The sequence below is a fragment of the Bufo gargarizans genome, chromosome 5 (genome assembly GCF_014858855.1).
Source record: "Bufo gargarizans isolate SCDJY-AF-19 chromosome 5, ASM1485885v1, whole genome shotgun sequence".
NCBI lineage: Eukaryota > Metazoa > Chordata > Amphibia > Anura > Bufonidae > Bufo > Bufo gargarizans.
Genome location: NC_058084.1, coordinates 345461855 through 345479988, shown reverse-complemented (window position 1 = coordinate 345479988; position 18134 = coordinate 345461855). Strand labels below are relative to the sequence as shown.

The 18134-nt window shown below is 43.9% G+C and overlaps 1 protein-coding gene across 5 annotated transcripts in view; it reads right to left on the bottom strand.

Annotated features, from left to right (window-relative positions):
• Positions 1-18134, bottom strand: part of CPVL (carboxypeptidase vitellogenic like) — a 112816-nt gene that overhangs the window by 78244 nt on the left and 16438 nt on the right. For all 5 annotated transcript variants that reach the window (XM_044294678.1, XM_044294679.1, XM_044294680.1 and 2 more), the window contains 3 exons: positions 6243-6429; positions 4962-5080; positions 1363-1477 (listed from right to left, as the gene is read on the bottom strand). In XM_044294678.1, the coding sequence (XP_044150613.1) occupies positions 1363-1477; positions 4962-5080; positions 6243-6420 (412 nt within the window). In that variant the 5' untranslated portion in view covers positions 6421-6429. The remainder of the gene's footprint in view (positions 1-1362; positions 1478-4961; positions 5081-6242; positions 6430-18134) is intronic.

Here is an 18134-nt window from a genome sequence, read left to right as displayed (position 1 = left end):
CAAAACACAGATGCGGCCAGTGTGCCTTCTGCAATTTGTGGAATAGAACAGGAGGCCCATTATAGAAATGCCTATTCTTGACTGCAAAACGGACAAGAATAGGACATGCCTCATAATTTTAGCGGGGCTACAGAACGGAGCAACAGATGCGGACAGCACACGGAGTGCTGTTCACATCTTTTGCAGCCCCATTGAAGTAAAGGGGGTCCGCACCCGAGCCACGAAAAATGCGGCTCAGATGCGGACCAAAACCACGGTCGTGTGAATGACCCCTTAAACTCACCTTTACATCAGCAGATTATTGCTAACAAACATTCGTATGAATGCTCGTTAGCGATATGCTGCCCAAATCACAGACCGTGTAAAGTTTGAGAAATTTTACATATTCTTCACCCTATAAGACACATTTTCACCCACCAAAAGTAGGGGGGAAATGGCAGTGCGTCTTATGGGGTGAATACCAATGATCGCTTTATTAGTACATTAGGAACGGGGAGCAGTGAATACAGAGATCCCTGTGCTAGCTCTGTACTCACTTCTCCCTGATTCTTATTTTACTCCTTAAAACCTAGGTGCATCTTATGGGCTCTTAAAAATGAAAGGACCAATCTGATTGGTTTCTATGGGCAACTAAGCCAGTTTTCCTTTATACCAGTTTTGATATATCTCCCCCATTGCGTTTGAAAAATGATTGCCTCAATTTCAGTAAGTGACCCAGCATTTAGCTGTCACTGTCTGAAGAGGCTACAGCAATCCAGTGAGCACTTAAGGCCTCTTCATAGGCTTGTGATGTCACGTTCATGGGTCACGTGACCTAGCCGCTGCTCAGTCCCATTCAAGTGAATGAGGCTGAGCTGCAGTACCAATCGCTATACAACGCACTTCACTGTGCCTGGTACGCGTGAGGTGGACACAGTGCTCACTGCAGCACCGCTGTCTCTTCAAACAGTTCGGGTGCTGGGAGTTGGACCCCCACGATCAGATATGGATATATCCTACTCTCCTCCCTTGGAGTGATATTTCAATTTTGGTGTGAAATTCTGAGCAAATTTAGATGTGACTTGTAAACCCATTGCCAATAAACCTGTAGAAATCCCTTTGAGAACTTTTGTAACTTAAGCATTTGTGCTGCTCCTGTGTCCAGTGCATCTACAATAAAATAAAGCAACTTTAGAAACCCCCCCCCCAAAAAAAATAAAAAATTTAAAAACGATCCTAGTTTTGTGTATTTAGCTCCTGTGCAAACCTATGTGTCTTCATGACTACGACTACTCTGTTACTCCGCTCCCTCTGACTCTTTTCACTAAAATGCACAATAACATTTTTATGCAGTAAAATAGGCATAAAAGGGTGTTTGCTTACACGTCAGGTTCTCATTCACGACGTAAGGTCCATGCTCCACAAAGAGGCCAAACATGGATGTACCTCCTGGTCCCCCCTGCAGCCACAGTAAAACTGGGGCAGTCTCTGGACTGAGCTATAAAGGAAAAAAAGTCAGTTTACAGTTAACCCCTTAATAACACTACCCATTCCAAAATCTCTTTTAGTCAATTTTTATATTGTTACTACTACTACAGCCATTCTCACAGAAATGAAGCACCAGCCATACTAAATAACCAGCAAGCTCATAATGTGGTGTGGTGACAAGAGTTAAAAACCACTGTGGTTTACTGTATATTGGTTCCCGTTACACATTAGGGACACACACGTGAACTCCTATTCTTCATGGTGGGGATTAGGGACATCTACTACCTACAGGCATCATCATAGTATTTGCAGTATTTTCACCCTATGTGCCCCATCGTGTCACTTGTCCCTATTTAGGCACAATGGACATGCTCATAATGGACAGCAGCCATCTGATATTATCTATTTGACATCCAAGATATATAATGGCCTTATGCGATTTCCTCACATGGTGATATAACTGTATTTTCGCCTCTGCAAAGTTTCCTCTTCTGATCCCCACACTGTAGCTAATGTAGATTATTGCTGGGAGTTCTCTATAGCCGCCTATGATGTTCCCCCGTTACCTTCCAGTGCCGTGAGTGTTTCCCCTGTGGCTGTTATCTGACATCACGGCTGGCCCCTAGGGTAGGTCGGCAGCCACTGGCGCACATCCAGGGCGCGGGGCATGTTGTATTTAGACCCGCATTCGGAGCGGCTGCCTACGGCCATGCTAGGGCCGGGTAGATGCTGTCCGCACACCATCAGTGGCGGACGGCGTTTTTCTCCTCTAGAGCCAATCTTTTTTCTGCTCCTGATGACATGGGGGGAAAATTACCCCCTGCGTAGAAACGAGTTGAGCAGTTTATCTTTTCACAGGCTGATCTTGCTCTGAATTCTAGATAGGAAGCACTTAATCCACTTGCAGGCAGTAAGTGCTTTAGGCACACAACAGAACCTTGGGCAATTGGTAGCTAGCGCTTCTTTAACCAGTATTATATAGCGCTAGTATACGGTTATATAGAGCCTCACCTGCATGTACCTGGCCGCCTACTGATAAGAGACTTTTTCCAGGTTGCCGGTGCCCACAGAGAGGACTCAGAGTGCCACCTCTGGCACCTGTGCTATAGGTTCGCCAACAGTGACCTAGAGGCTTTCCAGATATGGCGTCTTTAGTAAATACTTCTAATTCTGCAGAGAAAAACAATTCTGAAAAATGTTCCCTCATAACTCTCTCTTGTGCCCAAGCTGAGTGTTACCAGTTTGAAGGGGGGATGGGGGTGTCCCTGGGTATGCGCAACCTGTCACATTACATGGGGACACTCTTTGACAATGGAAATGGTAATGGCTTCATTTAAAAATGCTCAGCAGGAATAACAGAAGAATGGCCCAGAGGAAAGTCCGGGGTTTAAACATGGAGCCCACTAAGAAGCCGAGTGGCTGCTGTTTGGTATCGCCAATCACAGACATTTAATTGCCTTGGTCAATTGCAACCACTGCTTCTGAGGGGTGAAATCCCAGAAGTGCATCACCGTGATCGAGGGAGCAATGTTCCCTAGCCATGCCTGACAGTTTACCTTAAACATTTTTAATACTTGTAAAACTGCTGCTTTTTAGCATGAAAGTATACTTTTTCTAACAGCCTTCATTTCAACCTACAAAAAACCCGAACATTTAAAGGGGTTGGTTCATCTGGGATATTGATGGCATATCACTAAGACCCGCTCCTATCTAGAGAACAGGGCCCCCAAGAGAAAGGGAGCACACTGGACATCTATGGGAGTTCCGAAAATAGCCAAGCAAGCGTGCTCATCTGTTTTAGAAAGGGCACCATATAAAGGCGGTCACCTCATTATTCATCACTATGGGGCTGATAGAAAAAGCAGAGTCGATGCTTCGCTATTTTGAGAACTCCCACAGCAGTGAACGGAGGGTGGCAAGGCTGCTCTTTGTTCACTTCAGGGAGATAGGAGTGGGTCCCAGACATGGGACCCGCGCCCATGTGACACTAACGTCATATCCCAGTGATATGCCATCAGTGTCATAGATGGGAATACCCCTTTTAAAGAAGAATCAGAAAAAAACTGGTGGAAAGAATACCCATTTCATATTACAATAAAAAAGTGAAACAGCGCCATCTGCTGCAGATACTCAGAATAACTAAAGACAAAGCCATTCACTTTACATCTACATTTGTCTATACAGAGTCCTTAAAACATGGAGTGTTGATAATATAACCATGTATTCACAATTACTGAGTCTTTGGGGTACGTCCACACATGGAGTAATGGTGCAGATTCTCAGCAGCAGAATATTGTGCAGAAAATCTGCGGCACTGATTGAGATTTCATCCACACCCTGTGGAGAAAACCCAGTGTAAACTGACTTCCCCTGTCGGTTTTCAATTAGCTGTATATCAATTTATGCTTCGGGTTTTACCCAAAGCTTTCAATGTTTGCAACGCAAAGCAGAAGACCCCTGTGAATTTGGGAGCGATTCCGCTGAGAAAGGTAGCCTATTTTCGGCAGTTTTTTTGTGGTGGTGGATTTCAGCCAGATCAGCTGCAGATCTTACCCTTATGGGTACTGGTATGCGTGGCATATAAGCCGCAGATTTTCCACCACAGAATTGCAGGTGGAAAATCCGCAACGTTGCAGAGACAGCCAAGTCAACTGCATGATGTGTAAAAGATACACATAGTAAATTGATCCTCAGTATGGAAATAAATCTGTAACCTATCATAAATTGTGCTGTGGATTTCATCTTTTTCAATGCAGAGGATAAAGTCTGTGGTATATCCACAGCAAAATCCAAGACAAACCCGCATGCAACGCATGGAGACTTTGTCATTCTGCGCTGTGTGGCTGTACTCTAGAACAGAGCTTCCAAACCTCGCGCCATATGGCTCCCTGTGGGTCAAAGGATATTCCAAGGGGCCACAGGTGAAAATTCCATAAATGGGGGTCTACGGCACAAGATTAGGTGGCTACAGAGTGAAGAAAACCGAACTGACTGAGAAAAGTAAACAGAAATAAAAAAAATATAAATAAATTAAAGTGAAGAAAAACAGGAATCAATGAAGTAGAGTGAAAAGAGAAGTGACCGAAAAAAAGAACACAGAAGTGAAGAAAATAGAAAAGTAGAGTGAACAGAGACGGATCCCCAAGCGCACTCTAAAGAATGTCGCTTCCTTCTTCCTCTCAGTTCGGAACTCCACCCCTGGGTACCCGCTAGGACAGGGGGGCCAAAGGAAGGAAACAAGGTTGGAAGGCGGCCAGGGTTGGAAAAAGATTGAGAATTAATTCTGTCTAGACTGAAATATTATAGGTAAAAAAGTTGAATAATCCAATTCCTGAAAATATTAGACCAGAATGGGATTCTACACTACACTGGCTCGTGTAGAAGGTTTCACTGTAGCACAAGATCCAGAGTCTTAGGACCTCCTGTGCTCCACAGGCATTAAAGCTTCTGGATGCGACAAGATACTAGATATAGAAGGCAGTTAGTGCACGTACCTGTGCAGGAAAAAACCAGAAGAAAAGGTTGCTGTCGTAGGTCTTGTTCACAGTGAGGTATCCCGAATAACTCTTGACATTTGACCCTGGCAGTTTTCCTACAAGGCTTAACTCACGTGCTGAAATAAAAGAGTAATTAATTCTAATTATATTAATAATTAATATTATAATTTAAAAAATCCTGCCGATCTGAAAGTATCTCTTTATGACCCATAGGTGTGTTAAAGATTTATCTACAGACATATTTTCTCTCTAGCTCATTTGAATGGGACAAAGCAAGCACAGCTAACAGAGCAAACACTAGCTCCTCCAAACAGCTGAAAGGTGGGGTGCAGAGATCGAGACACCCTCCCATCTAAAATAGAGGGACAATCCTAAGAACCAGTCATTCATTTAAAAAAGGTGCTTTCCTGGACTAGAAAAAAATGACTGCCTTGTTCCTACAACAGCTCCACCCTGTCCACAGGTTGTGTGGGGTATAACAGCTCAGCCATATTCCTTTCAATGTAGCCGAGATGCATTACCAGACAACCCCTGGATAGGTGCGGCGCTATTTCTGGAATAAAACTGTCGTATTTTTCTGATCCTTGATAAACGGCCTTTTATATAAATCCAACAATATTGTCTTGTGTCACCATTTGTTGGTTGTGCCATTTGGTGCCTGTAATCCCATGTGCTTTGTGCTCAGATTGTGAAGTGTCGTCTAGTGGCTCTCCGGTTTTGCAATACAGATGTAATAGCATGCTGAGACTTGTAGTGTTTACACCAAATAAAGAACAGCTGGGTGGAGACTGCTGGAGCAGAACAATGAGGTCAAGAGATTCCAACACCATGTAAAGTCCCCTCCTATTTTGCCCGGCCCAATACCTCTTTGGGATCTGTCTACACAGGACATAAAATGAGCGAAAGAGAGTCTGCAGCAATTTTGGGTTACATGTGGATTTGTCATAGATCCGCTGAAGATCAGCAGCTGATTTTACTCTGTGCAATGCAAGGGATAAGTCTACAGTGAAAATGTGCAAGGTCAATTGTCAAGCTGTAGGTTTCACAAGCCACGTTGACCACAAGTCAACTTCCAAGCATTTTTTTTCCACATGTGGACGAGATTTGGTACAGAAATATGCTGCAGACCGTCCATCCGTAAAAATCCAGATGGAAGGACACAAAGTATAAACCCTGTGCGAAAATACTGTAAAACCTAAACTTTTAGTGGAAGAGATTATATCTAAATGACTCATTCACCGTAATATAGAAAACCAGGTGAATTTTTCCTTTCTTTACCTTCATCAATCTTCCCGCTGTCCAGATAGGGTGTGAGAAAGAGAGGCTGCCCGGGATCCCCTTTAGTTGCTGGAGGAACCTTCACTCCTTTAAACAGGTGACTTAAAGAACTCCTTGCAGATCCTAGCTTCAGGCTCCCAGCCATGACCAAGAGCGTCAAAATCCTGAGACTGTGCATTCTGCTTACCTGCAACAAGACAAAGATTTACTAGAATTATTCTTAGGGCTCGTTCACACAAACTTTTTTTGTGTTCCGTATACAGGCTGTTTTTTGAGTTCCGTATACGGAACGATTAATTTCAATGGTTCCACAAAAAAAACTGAATGTACTCTGTATGCCTTCCGTTTCCGTTCAAAGATAGAACATGTCGGGGGGCGTGGCCTGCACGTTGATGGCGCCGGCCGCATAGCGCTTCTGCTCCGGGCTTGACCGCTTTCCAGCAGCTCACAGCTATTACTACTGCGTTCTAAAGTGACCTACAGTGGCTGCAGTCATGGGGAGAGTTCGGAGGCGTCCTGCTCCAGTGAAACTGACCGAGTTCTTCGGCAAACTGACGCCAGCAGAGCCCAACCGGAGTGGGACCCCACCTCAGGCGGGCGCGCCGGCCTCTCCGGCGGGAACGCCATCGCCACCTACGCATGGTACTGCAGACAGGCAAGGGCCTGTGCGAGATTCCCTAGATGGCACCCAACTTAACGCAGATATTATGCGCTCCATGCTGGAGAACCTGCGCTCCTCAATGAAAGAGGACATGATGGGAATGATGAAAGATCTCCGAAAGGACATTCAGAGTATTGGGGAACGTACGTCCCACCTGGAGGTCAAAATGGCCGAATTCGCGGCTTCTCATAACACCCTCATCGATGCCCATGAGGCTATGGAGGAAGACATCGCTAAACTCACCGCTAAGCTGCAGGACCTGGAGGATCGTCACAGACGAAACAACGTTAGAATCCGTGGGGTTCCTGAGTCTGTGGAGGCGAATGAGCTGGAACACCTCCTACAGCAACTGATTAAAGCAGCGCTGCCTGAATCCACTGAAAGGGATTTGATAATCGACCGCATACATAGAGTGCCTAAGCCCAAGGGGCTCGACCCGTCTCTACCACGCGATGTCATCGCTAGGATCCATTTTTATACCATTAAAGAAGCATTCCTGAGGGTACTACGACAGAACCCAACCCCATCGGAAGAATTTACCGGTATTGCGGTTTTCACTGATCTATCGGCAGCTACCCTTGCGAAGAGGAGAGAATTTGCGCAGGTTACTGCAGTGTTGAGGCAAAAGCAAGTAAAATACCGGTGGGGATTCCCGGTAAAGTTGCTGGTCACCTATAATGGCGGCTTGCAGGTTTTCAACTCGCCGCAGATGGCCAACCGACGAATGATTGAGTGGGGCCTTATCACTGAGGACTCTCATCGGGCAAAAGAATCTGCCGCACGACCAGATAAGATCCCTCCGGACTGGGACGTTGCCTGATGAGTGAGTTTAACCCGATCGGGAGTAACCATTCCACTGTTTGTATTTGTTGGCGGTAGCCTGCAGCAGGGAGCTTATTTCTCTGCCCTATCTGGACTCTACTGTTCGGTCTTTGGACCGTGTTCTTATTGGTCGGGCTAGTTAAGCATGGCTGACCATGTTGTATTTCCATTTTCTTTTTTTTTCTTTTCCCTATGTACTGTTTTTCTTTTCTTTTACTTGGTTGGTTCCTATGAGTATGATATGCTTACTGTACGCCATGTATGTGCTCGTCATGAGGGTCGGGTATGGAAGAATGGTGCAACGTATGTTAAGGGTGCTTGTATGTATAACTAATGGGGGTTAAAGTCTTTTCTCTTAATGTGCGGGGTTTGAACACTCCGTTTAAGCGCACGCAACTTTGGTCTGATGCCCTGAAGGCTAAATGCGATGTGCTTTTTGTTCAGGAGTCGCACTTGCTAGAGAAAGATGCTTTTAGATGCAAACATAAAACTTTCCCTGTGATTTATCACTCACACGCTAAGAGGAAGAGGAAAGCAGGGGTGTTTATCGGTGTGAGATCGTCAATTGCTTTCTCCCTGAAGAAATGTGTGAAAGACACTGCAGGGAGGTACCTTATTCTGATATGCACACTGGATGGGAATCCATTTACATTGGTTTCAGTTTACGCCCCCAATGTCGGGCAGGTGGCCTTCTGCAGGAGGTTGTTCAACAAGGTGGAAAAGATGGCGGCTGGGGAGGTGGTAATGGGCGGAGATTTTAATGTCCCGATTAACGCTGAATTAGACTGCAGGTCAGTGCAGGGGCGTAGGCGCATGGAGCTACAAACGACGCTATATGAATCTGCTTTCCATGATGTATGGAGGTACCAGCATAGCGATGAGAGAGACTATACTTTAATTTCCACCTCACATCTATCTCAGTCTCGTATTGATTATATTTTAGTGTCCAAAGGCCTCCTGCATAGGGTCATAAGCGCCGACATTGGGGGAGCGACGTGGTCTGACCACGCCCCTGTGAGTATTGTTATTGAGGACGGTCTCCCTAACCCTCCCAACCCTCAGTGGAAATTGAATACCTTCCTTCTTAAATGCCCTGAGAGAGTTAAAAAGATTACAGACACATTGAAAGAGTTTATGCAGTTCAACGATATTCCTGAGACTAGCACGAACCTCTTATGGTTATCTCATAAGGCGTTTATAAGGGGGATTCTGTTGCAGCTTGCGGCTAGACTGAATAAGAGCAGGCGCAAAGCACTCCAAGATGCCCTAAATAAACTGCAGTCTGCAGAAAAGGATCATAAACTTAGCAATAACCCCTCAACATTAGCTTCCCTGCAGGAGTGTAGGAAGGCGCTCAGAGTCATTCTTCTATACCGGCAGGAAATGGGCATGAAGCGTATGCACTCTAATTTTTATCACTCGGGTGACAGAGCAGGGGCACTACTGGCACGTAGGTTAAAGAGCAGAGCAGCTGCGGCCAGGATAACCACATTAAAATACAGAAGTAGTGTATACACGCATCCCCAGGAAATTGCAGACGCCTTTGCGTCGTATTATTCTTCCCTATATAATCTAAAGTCAGATGATAGCACAATACAGCCGTCGTCTGAATTGATAGCACAATTTTTAGACTCTATTAAACTCCCCACAGTATCTGCGGATGCATTGGCTACATTGAACAGTCCAATCTCAGATACGGAAATTCTTGCGGCAATTAAGGCCTCACCGTCCAATAAAGCCCCGGGGCCAGATGGGCTCCCAGTGGAGTACTATAAGACTTTCCAAAGTACGCTGCTCCCTCATCTGGTCAAGCTGTTTAATATATTCATGTCCACAGGGAATGTCCCGCCAGAGATGTTATCAGCCACGGTAGTTACCTTACCTAAACCAGGGAAGACTCCAGATGCCCCCGAGAACTTTAGACCAATCTCCCTGCTGAACGCAGACCTTAAATTGTTTGCCAAAATAATAGCCTCTCGTCTCAATGTAGTTTTGCCTGCTCTGATTAAACATGATCAAGTGGGCTTTGTGTCAGGAAGGCAATGTAGAGATGGCACAAGACGGATGATTGACTTAATTCAGATTGCAGGGTGGTCCAGGGCCCCTACGATTTTTGTTTCTCTGGATTCTGAAAAAGCGTTCGATAGAGTGCACTGGGGGTTCCTGGACCATACCCTCCGGAAATTCGGATTTGGAGGGCATATACTTCAGGCAATTCTGGGGTTGTATACATCACCTGCAGCAAAGGTGTTAGCATCGGGATTCCTGTCAGCGCCATTTCGGATTACTAATGGGACTAGACAGGGGTGTCCATTATCACCCCTGATATTCGCACTAGTGATGGAACCCCTGGCGGAAAAAATTCGTACCTGTGCTCGGATCTCGGGAATTAAGGTGGGGAAACAAATGCATTCTATAGGGTTATATGCGGATGACGTTATTTTGACGCTCTCTGATCCTTTAACATCGCTTCAGGCGGTTAATGAAATCTTGGACCAGTATTCCTCGATATCGTATTACAAGCTGAACGTTGGCAAAACTAATGTCTTGCCCATCAATGTGCCTGTAGAATTACAGCAGGAATTATGTGGGAAGTTCCCCTACAATTGGAACGCTGAGTCAATACGATATCTGGGGATTGAACTGACAAGCTCATTGGCAGAACTGTTACCCCTCAACCTTAAGTCCTTGAGATCCGATATTCAGAAGGATTACTCCAATTACAGCAAGGCTACTCTTTCATGGATGGCAAAAATTAATACAGTTAAAATGATGGTACTGCCAAAGATATTATACATCTTCAGATGCATTCCCCTAAAAATTCCTAAATCCTGTATTAAGGAATTACAATCAGATATGCTCCACTTTATTTGGGGAGGCACCCGCCCAAGGATTAACAAAAAAGTGCTCTACCCAGCCCTCCACACGGGTGGTTTGGGAGTCCCGGACCTATACAGCTACTATCTGGCTAACCTATTGGATCAGGCCATGGAATGGTGGGCCCCTAAAGCATCTCACGGATGGCTTAACATTGAGGAGAACTATGTTAGAAGGAGATCCCTAAAGTCAATTTTGGCGGCTCACTTGTTAAAACCCCTCGTATTCTCTATGCCCTTAAGTACGATGCAAGTGACCATATTTGCATGGACCCATGTTTTCAAACCTAAAACATCCTTTCCCTTGGAGAAAAAGCATCTTCCCATCTCGGCTATTGAATATCATATCCCTACACTTCAAGTCACTAGCTGGCTTAATTGTGGAATTAATTCATTGGGGAACCTATTTGACCGCTCCACTCTGAAAACGTTTGAGACACTACACTCCACTTATTTGATCCCTAATTCCCTCTTTTACCAATATTTACAATTGCGGCATTTCCTCTCCTCCCTCACAATTGGTGGGGAGGGAGATGAGTGCAGGACACTAGCTAAATTGTTGGAGGGGGGGAACTACCTCTCACTCTAGTCTTTCATTCTGGTACGTGTTTTTGCTGTCCTCAGGCAAAAAGTGCAAACAACCTTTTATGGTTAAATGGGAGGCTGAAATGGGGAAGGAATTCTCGCTGAGAGAATGGTCGGATGCTATGAATTGGTCCATGAAGTGCTCGAAGTGCATCAATCATACTGAGCAGAACAGGAAAGTCCAATTACGCTGGTACCTCACACCAGATAGGTTGGCCCATTCCACCCCTGGCTACTCTCCGATGTGCTGGCGGGGTTGTGGTCAAATAGGTTCCCCATTCCACATGTGGTGGACGTGCCCCAATCTTATTGAACTTTGGGGCTCAGTCTCTAAGGTTTTGGCAGAGGCATCCGGGATTAAAGAAATATTAACTCCTGAGTTGGCAGTTCTGGGTATAGGGCTAGGGAGCATACCTATTGAATTTAGAGGAGTAGTAGCACATGTCTTGTTTGCTGCGAAGAAAGTAATCGCTCGCCAGTGGAAAGATGCTAGGTCTCCATTAATTAATGATGTTATCAAAGCGGTGAACTTCCATATGCTCTGTGAGTTCACATTTGCCGCGTCGGTGAAGGAAAGAATAGCGTTACACAATAGGTGGCTGTGTTGGTTGTCCAGTCCATTTGCAGATACTCTGCCTCACTGCCTTCTTTGACTATGTTCTATGTATGTATTCATGCTCATGCTCCCTGGGGAGTGGACACTTGAGATATGTCCCTTCCTTTCAATGCACGAATTTAACTATCTGATAATGTACGTTATTGAGGTGTTCTTTGTGCAGAGTGTCATATGCAGCACCACTAATGTGAGGGGTGGTTATTGTCTCTGCTATTGTTATTGTACATGGCTAGTGCAGTTTCATACTGTCTGATTGTCATATTCTTAGTACTCATGTGTGGAACCCTTTTTGTCTATTATTTGTCCCTGTTTCTGTCTGGATATTATTATTTATGTACATTTTTTCTTTCTGTAACTTGTCACTGTGTCTATTGAAAAATTATCTTCAATAAAAATCTTATTGATTAAAAAAAAAAAAGATAGAACATGTCCTATTATTGCCTGCAAATCACATTCCGTGGCTCCACTCAAGTCAATGGGTCCGCCCAAAAAAATGGAACACATACAGAATGTACTCCGTATGTCTTCTGTATCCGTTCTTGCAGAACCATCTATTGAAAATGTTATGCCCAGCCCAATTTTTTCTATGTAATTACTGTATATGCCATACGGAAAATCAGAATGGAACCAAAAACACTACTAAAACAAAAAACTGAAAAACGGATCCGTTAAAAACGGCCCACAAATCACTGACAAAGCCATACGGTGCTGTGAACAAGCCCTTCATTTGATGAAAACCTACTCAGAACTAAGCGGCTGCAATACTGTTCCATTCTGTGTACAATATTAGGGCTAAAGGCACGCACTGGTGTCTATTTGGCCCAGGACCACCATCAGGGCAGTGCTGAAAGTACTGCAGTCAGGGGCCCAGAGTAGTTAGGGTGCTCATCAGCAACCTCATTAATATTCACTTCAGTGCAGTGAATATTAATGAAGTTGTGGTTTGGGAGAGGAGCCCACAGCCTTTTACTAAAGAAACAAAATTTACAGGACTGTGTGAGGATTTTCTATACTTAGGGCTCATTCAGATGATAGTGTTTTGCGGTACTCAAATTGTGGATCCACAAAACACGTATACTGGCCGTGTGCGTTCCACATTTTGCGGACCGCACAAGGCCGGCACTATGATAGAAATGACTATTATTGTCTGCAATTGAATAGGACTTGCATAAACCAGGATCAAAAATAATTAGCTTATCAATGAAAGGTCAGGCACCTGATCTTTCATTGATAAGCTAATTATTTTTGATCCTGGTTTATGTACAATAAAAAAAAAAAAAAGAATTACCCTCTCTCTTTCTTACGGGCCGCGGAATGGAACTATGGATGCGGACAGCACACGGTATGCTGTCCGCATTTTCTGCGACCCCATTGAAAAGAATGGGTCCGCATCCGTTCTGCAATTTTGCGGAATGGGTGCAGACCCATTCATACGGTCGTCTGAATAAGCCCTTAAAGGGGTTCTCCTGGATTTACATATTAATAACATATGATAGGTCTTCAATATGAGATCGGCGGGGGGGGGGGGGGGGGGGGGGGGGGTCTCATATTGATGGCTAAGTCTTTAATATGTAAATCCCAGAGAACCCCTTTAATGAGCCGTTTTCATCACAGGCAGGATCTTAAATAAATTTCATATTACTGAAATGAAGCGAAAAACATTTGCACCATTTTTATTGTACTATAATTAATATTCAATATATTGTATGAGTTCTGATTAGAGGGATAACAAATACTGTTTTATGATATTTAATAGTATGAATGAATGAATATATATATATATATATATATATATATATATATATATACACACACACACACACACATTTTTCTGATTTCAAGGGTTTTTCCAAGACTTAAATACTGATCGTGGGGGTCTGAAACCCGGGACCCCCGCTGATCAGCAGTTCCAGAAGGCTGCGGCACTCTCAGTAGCGCCGCAGCCTTCTCTTAGGCCAAGTAACGACACTTTCATCAGTCGAGTTGCGATACCAAGCACAGCCACTATACAATGTACAGCGCGGTGCTTGGTGAGCTGCGAGATGGCTGCGGCGCTCGCAGGAGTGCTGGTGCCTTCTCAAACAGCTGATCAGCGGGGGTCCCATTGTTGGACCCCCACGATCACAAACTGACATTGTTCCACAGTTATGTTGTGCAAATTGAACCAAGTAGTAGGCAGCAGCCTTACTTACTAGGACTAGTGTATAGGGAGGGCTCTATAGTAAACATAGGATTTTCTGTGCCCAAGTACTCTTTTCTTCACAGGTATAATAAAAAAAAAAAAAAAATTATTAATAATAATATTATTTACCAAGTACAGAAAATCCTCCTAAAACATTAGAATACTTCTATACAGTAATGGGTAAGGCTGCTGCATGCTGTACAAAAGGTTTTAGGTTCAATTCCCAGTATATACCTATGATACATATTTTTATAAAAATTTACAGCAGAAGAATAGAACTTATTTTCCGTCTTTTCTTACATTTTGTTTAATGTTATTAAGTAAGTATATAACATTTAGAAAGCTGCAAGAAGCAGGCACGCCAAGTCTCAGAGGCAAATGCTGTAAGGGTATGTTCACATTTTCAACATGAATACCAGTGCTAACATGACAATGACATGACAATTCTTGAAGACGTTTTCAAGTGGAGAAGCAGTGGCTAGCCACATGCTGATTCACCCCAGCATGCAGATTGGCAGCAGTATATACCTCAAATACACAGCAGAAAGTTTAGGCTTCTTCTAGATTTCTGCAGTTAATTTTCAGAGAAAGCGGCCGCCTTTTCACCATGGTAAATCATCAGCCTGAACATGACAACCTAATAGGCCAGAGACATGGAATAAGGGGGACATTTATCAAGACCAGTGTTTTCATCTCCAGTTTTGATTCCCCTTGCACAGCTGGAGGATGTGCTAAAGTCATGCTATGGTGCAGGCCTCGGCATAGAGACAGAGTAATAGTGGAGTGAATGAAGATAATGTGCTAGCCCCGCTGGTCACAGCCCCTCTCACCACTTCAGAAAAATGGCGAGTCACAAGTTATTCCACAAAAATAACGTGTAAATAGCAACATAAATATCCCCCTTGGGCCTCATGCACATGGCCGTTGTGCGGCCGTTCCGTGCATTGGGGACCGCAATTTGCAATTTGCTAAGTTTTGGGTCCGCATCCGTAATGCGAGTTTATTTACAAATGCCTATCCAGGCAATAGAACCTGTCTTGACCCAGGGAGGGGGGGGGGGGGCCCACCAATGAATTTAATACAGGGGAAGGAGGGAGGGGGGGGGGCCGCACTGGCCACCAATGAATTTAATACTGGGGAGGGAGGGGGGTCTGCCCCCTGCTGCCTGGCAGCACCTGATCTCTTACAGGGGGCTATGATATGCACAATTAATAGTGCGGATCACAGCCTCCTGTAAGAGATCGGGTGCTGCCAGGCAGCAGTCATGTCCACAGTTCCTAGTATAGTCTAACTTGAAGCGTCCCCATCACCATGGGAAACGCCTCTGTGATAGAATATACTGTCGGATCTGAGTTTTCACGATGTAACTCAAATCCGATGGTATATTCTAACATAGAGGCGTTCCCATGGTGATGGGGACGCTTCAAGTTAAAATATACCATCTGATTGGAGAAAACTCCGATAGGGACTCCTGACTTTACATTGAAAGTCAATGGGGGACGGATCCGTTTGCAATTGCACCATATTGTGTCAACGTCAAACGGATCCGTTCCGATTGACTTGCATTGTAAGTCAGGACGGATCCGTTTGGCTCCGCACGGCCAGACGGACACCAAAACGACTTTTTTTTTTTTTTTTTTAACTTTCCTTCATGTCTGGTGATCCTTCAGAAATCACGGAAGACACACGGAAGAAAAAACGGACACGGATCACAAAACAACGGAACCCTGTTTTGCGGACCGTAAAAAAATTACTGTCATGTGTATGAGGCCTAAGACTGTAATGAATGTGGTTTGACGGTTGCAGTTTATCAGTCAGTAATCAGCTTTACAAAAGTCGCACATCTTTACGAAAAAGTTGCATGTTCTATTAAAAAGTCTCAGAAGATAAGCATGGTCCTCACTGGAGTGAAATTGCGCCTTTTTTTGCGACTTTTTAACCACCTCAGCTCCCCTAGCTTAAACACCCTTAATGACCAGACCACTTTTTACAATTCTGCACTACACTAATTTCACGGTTTATTGCTCGGTCATGCAACTTACCACCCAAATTAATTTTACCTCCTTTTCTTCTCACTAATAGAGCTTTCATTTGGTGGCATTTCATTGCTGCTGACATTTTTACTTTTTTTGTTATTAATCGAATTTTTTGCAAAAAAATGAAATTTTTCACTTTCAGTTGTAAAATTTTTCAAATGAAACTACATTTCTATATACATTTTTCTCTAAATTTATCGTTCTACATGTCTTTGATAAAAAAAAAAAAAGGTATATTTATTGGTTTGGGTAAAAGTTAGCGTTTACAAACTATAGTACAAAAATTTGAATTTCCGCTTTTTGAAGCAGCTCTGACTTTCTGAGCACCTGTCATGTTTCCTGAGGTTCTACAATGCCCAGACAGTAGAAAAACCACAGAAATGACCCCATTTCGGAAAGTAGACACCCTAAAGGTATTCGCTGATGGGCATAGTGAGTTTTATTTTTTGTCACAAGTTAGTGGAAAATGAAGGTTTTTTTTTTGTTGTTTTTGTTTTTTCCCTTACAAAGTCTCATATTCCACTAACTTGTGACAAAAAAATAAAAAACTTCCATGAACTCACTATGTCCATCACGAAAAACCTTGGGGTGTCTTCTTTCCAAAATGGGGTCACTTGTGGGGTAGTTATACTGCCCTGGCATTTTAGGGGCCCTAATGCGTGAGAAGTAGTTTGAAATCAAAATGTGTAAAAAATGCCCTGTGAAATCCTAAAGGTGCTCTTTGGAATGTGGGCCTCTTTGCCCACCTAGGCTGCAAAAAAGTGTCACATATGTGGTATCGCCGTACTCAGGAGAAGTCGGGCAATGTGTTTTGGGGTGTCTTTTTACACATGCCCATGCTGGGTGAGATAAATATCTGTCAAATGACAACTTTGTATAAAAAAAAAAAAAAAAAAAAAGGGAGAAGTTGTCTTTTAGAGAGATATTTCTCTCACCCAGCATGGGTATATGTAAAAAGACACCCCAAAACACATTGCCCAACTTCTCCTGAGTACGGCGATACCACATGTGTGACACATTTCTGCAGCCTAGATGCACAAAAGGGCCCAAATTCCTTTTAGGAGGGCATTTTTAGACATTTGGATCCCAGACTTCTTCTCACGCTTTAGGGCCCCTAAAATGCGAAGGCAGTATAAATACCCCACATGTGACCCCATTTTGGAAAGAAGACACCCCAAGGTATTCAATGAGGGGCATGGCGAGTTCATAGAAGATTTTTTTTTTTTGGCACAAGATAGCGGAAATGGATTCTTTTGTTTTTTCTCACAAAGTCTCCCTTTCTGCTAACTTGGGACAAAACGTTCAATCTTTCATGGACTCAATATGCCCCTCAGCGAATACCTTGGGGTGTCTTATTTCCGAAATGGGGTCACATGTGGGGTATTTATACTGCCCTGGCATTTTAGGGGCCCTAAAGCGTGAGAAGAAGTCTGGAATATAAATGTCAAAACTTTTTTACGCATTTGGATTCCGTGAGGGGTATGGTGAGTTCATGTGAGATTTTTTTTTTGTCACAAGTTAATGGAATATGAGACTTTGTAAGAAAAAATAAATAAAAAAATAAATAAATTTCCGCTAACTTGTGCCAAAACAAAATGTCTGAATGGAGCCTTACAGGGGGGTGATCAATGACAGGGGGGTGATCAGGGAGTCTATATAGGGTGATCACCACCCTGTCATTGATCACCCCCCTGTAAGGCTCCATTCAGACGTCCGTATGCGTTTTGCGGATCCGCGGTGTCCGTGTTTTGCGGATCCACAAAACACATACGGATGTCTGAATGGAGCCTTACAGAGGGGTGATCACCCCATATAGACTCCCTGATCACCCCCCTGTCAGGCTCCATTCAGACGTCCGTATGTGTTTTACGGATCATCGGATCCATGGATCGGATCCGCAAAACACATACGGACCTCTGAATGGAGCTTTACAGCATTGGTGCTACTTTACAGAGCTGCCTGTGTCCTCTGGTGGTCGACCAGGTAGCAGGTATATTAGATGCGGTTATCAAAACAGCATCTAATATACCTTTTAGGGGGTATAAAAAATAAAATAAAAAATAAATAAATATAAAAAACAAAAAAAACAAATCGCCTCTACAGCCTGCCAGCGA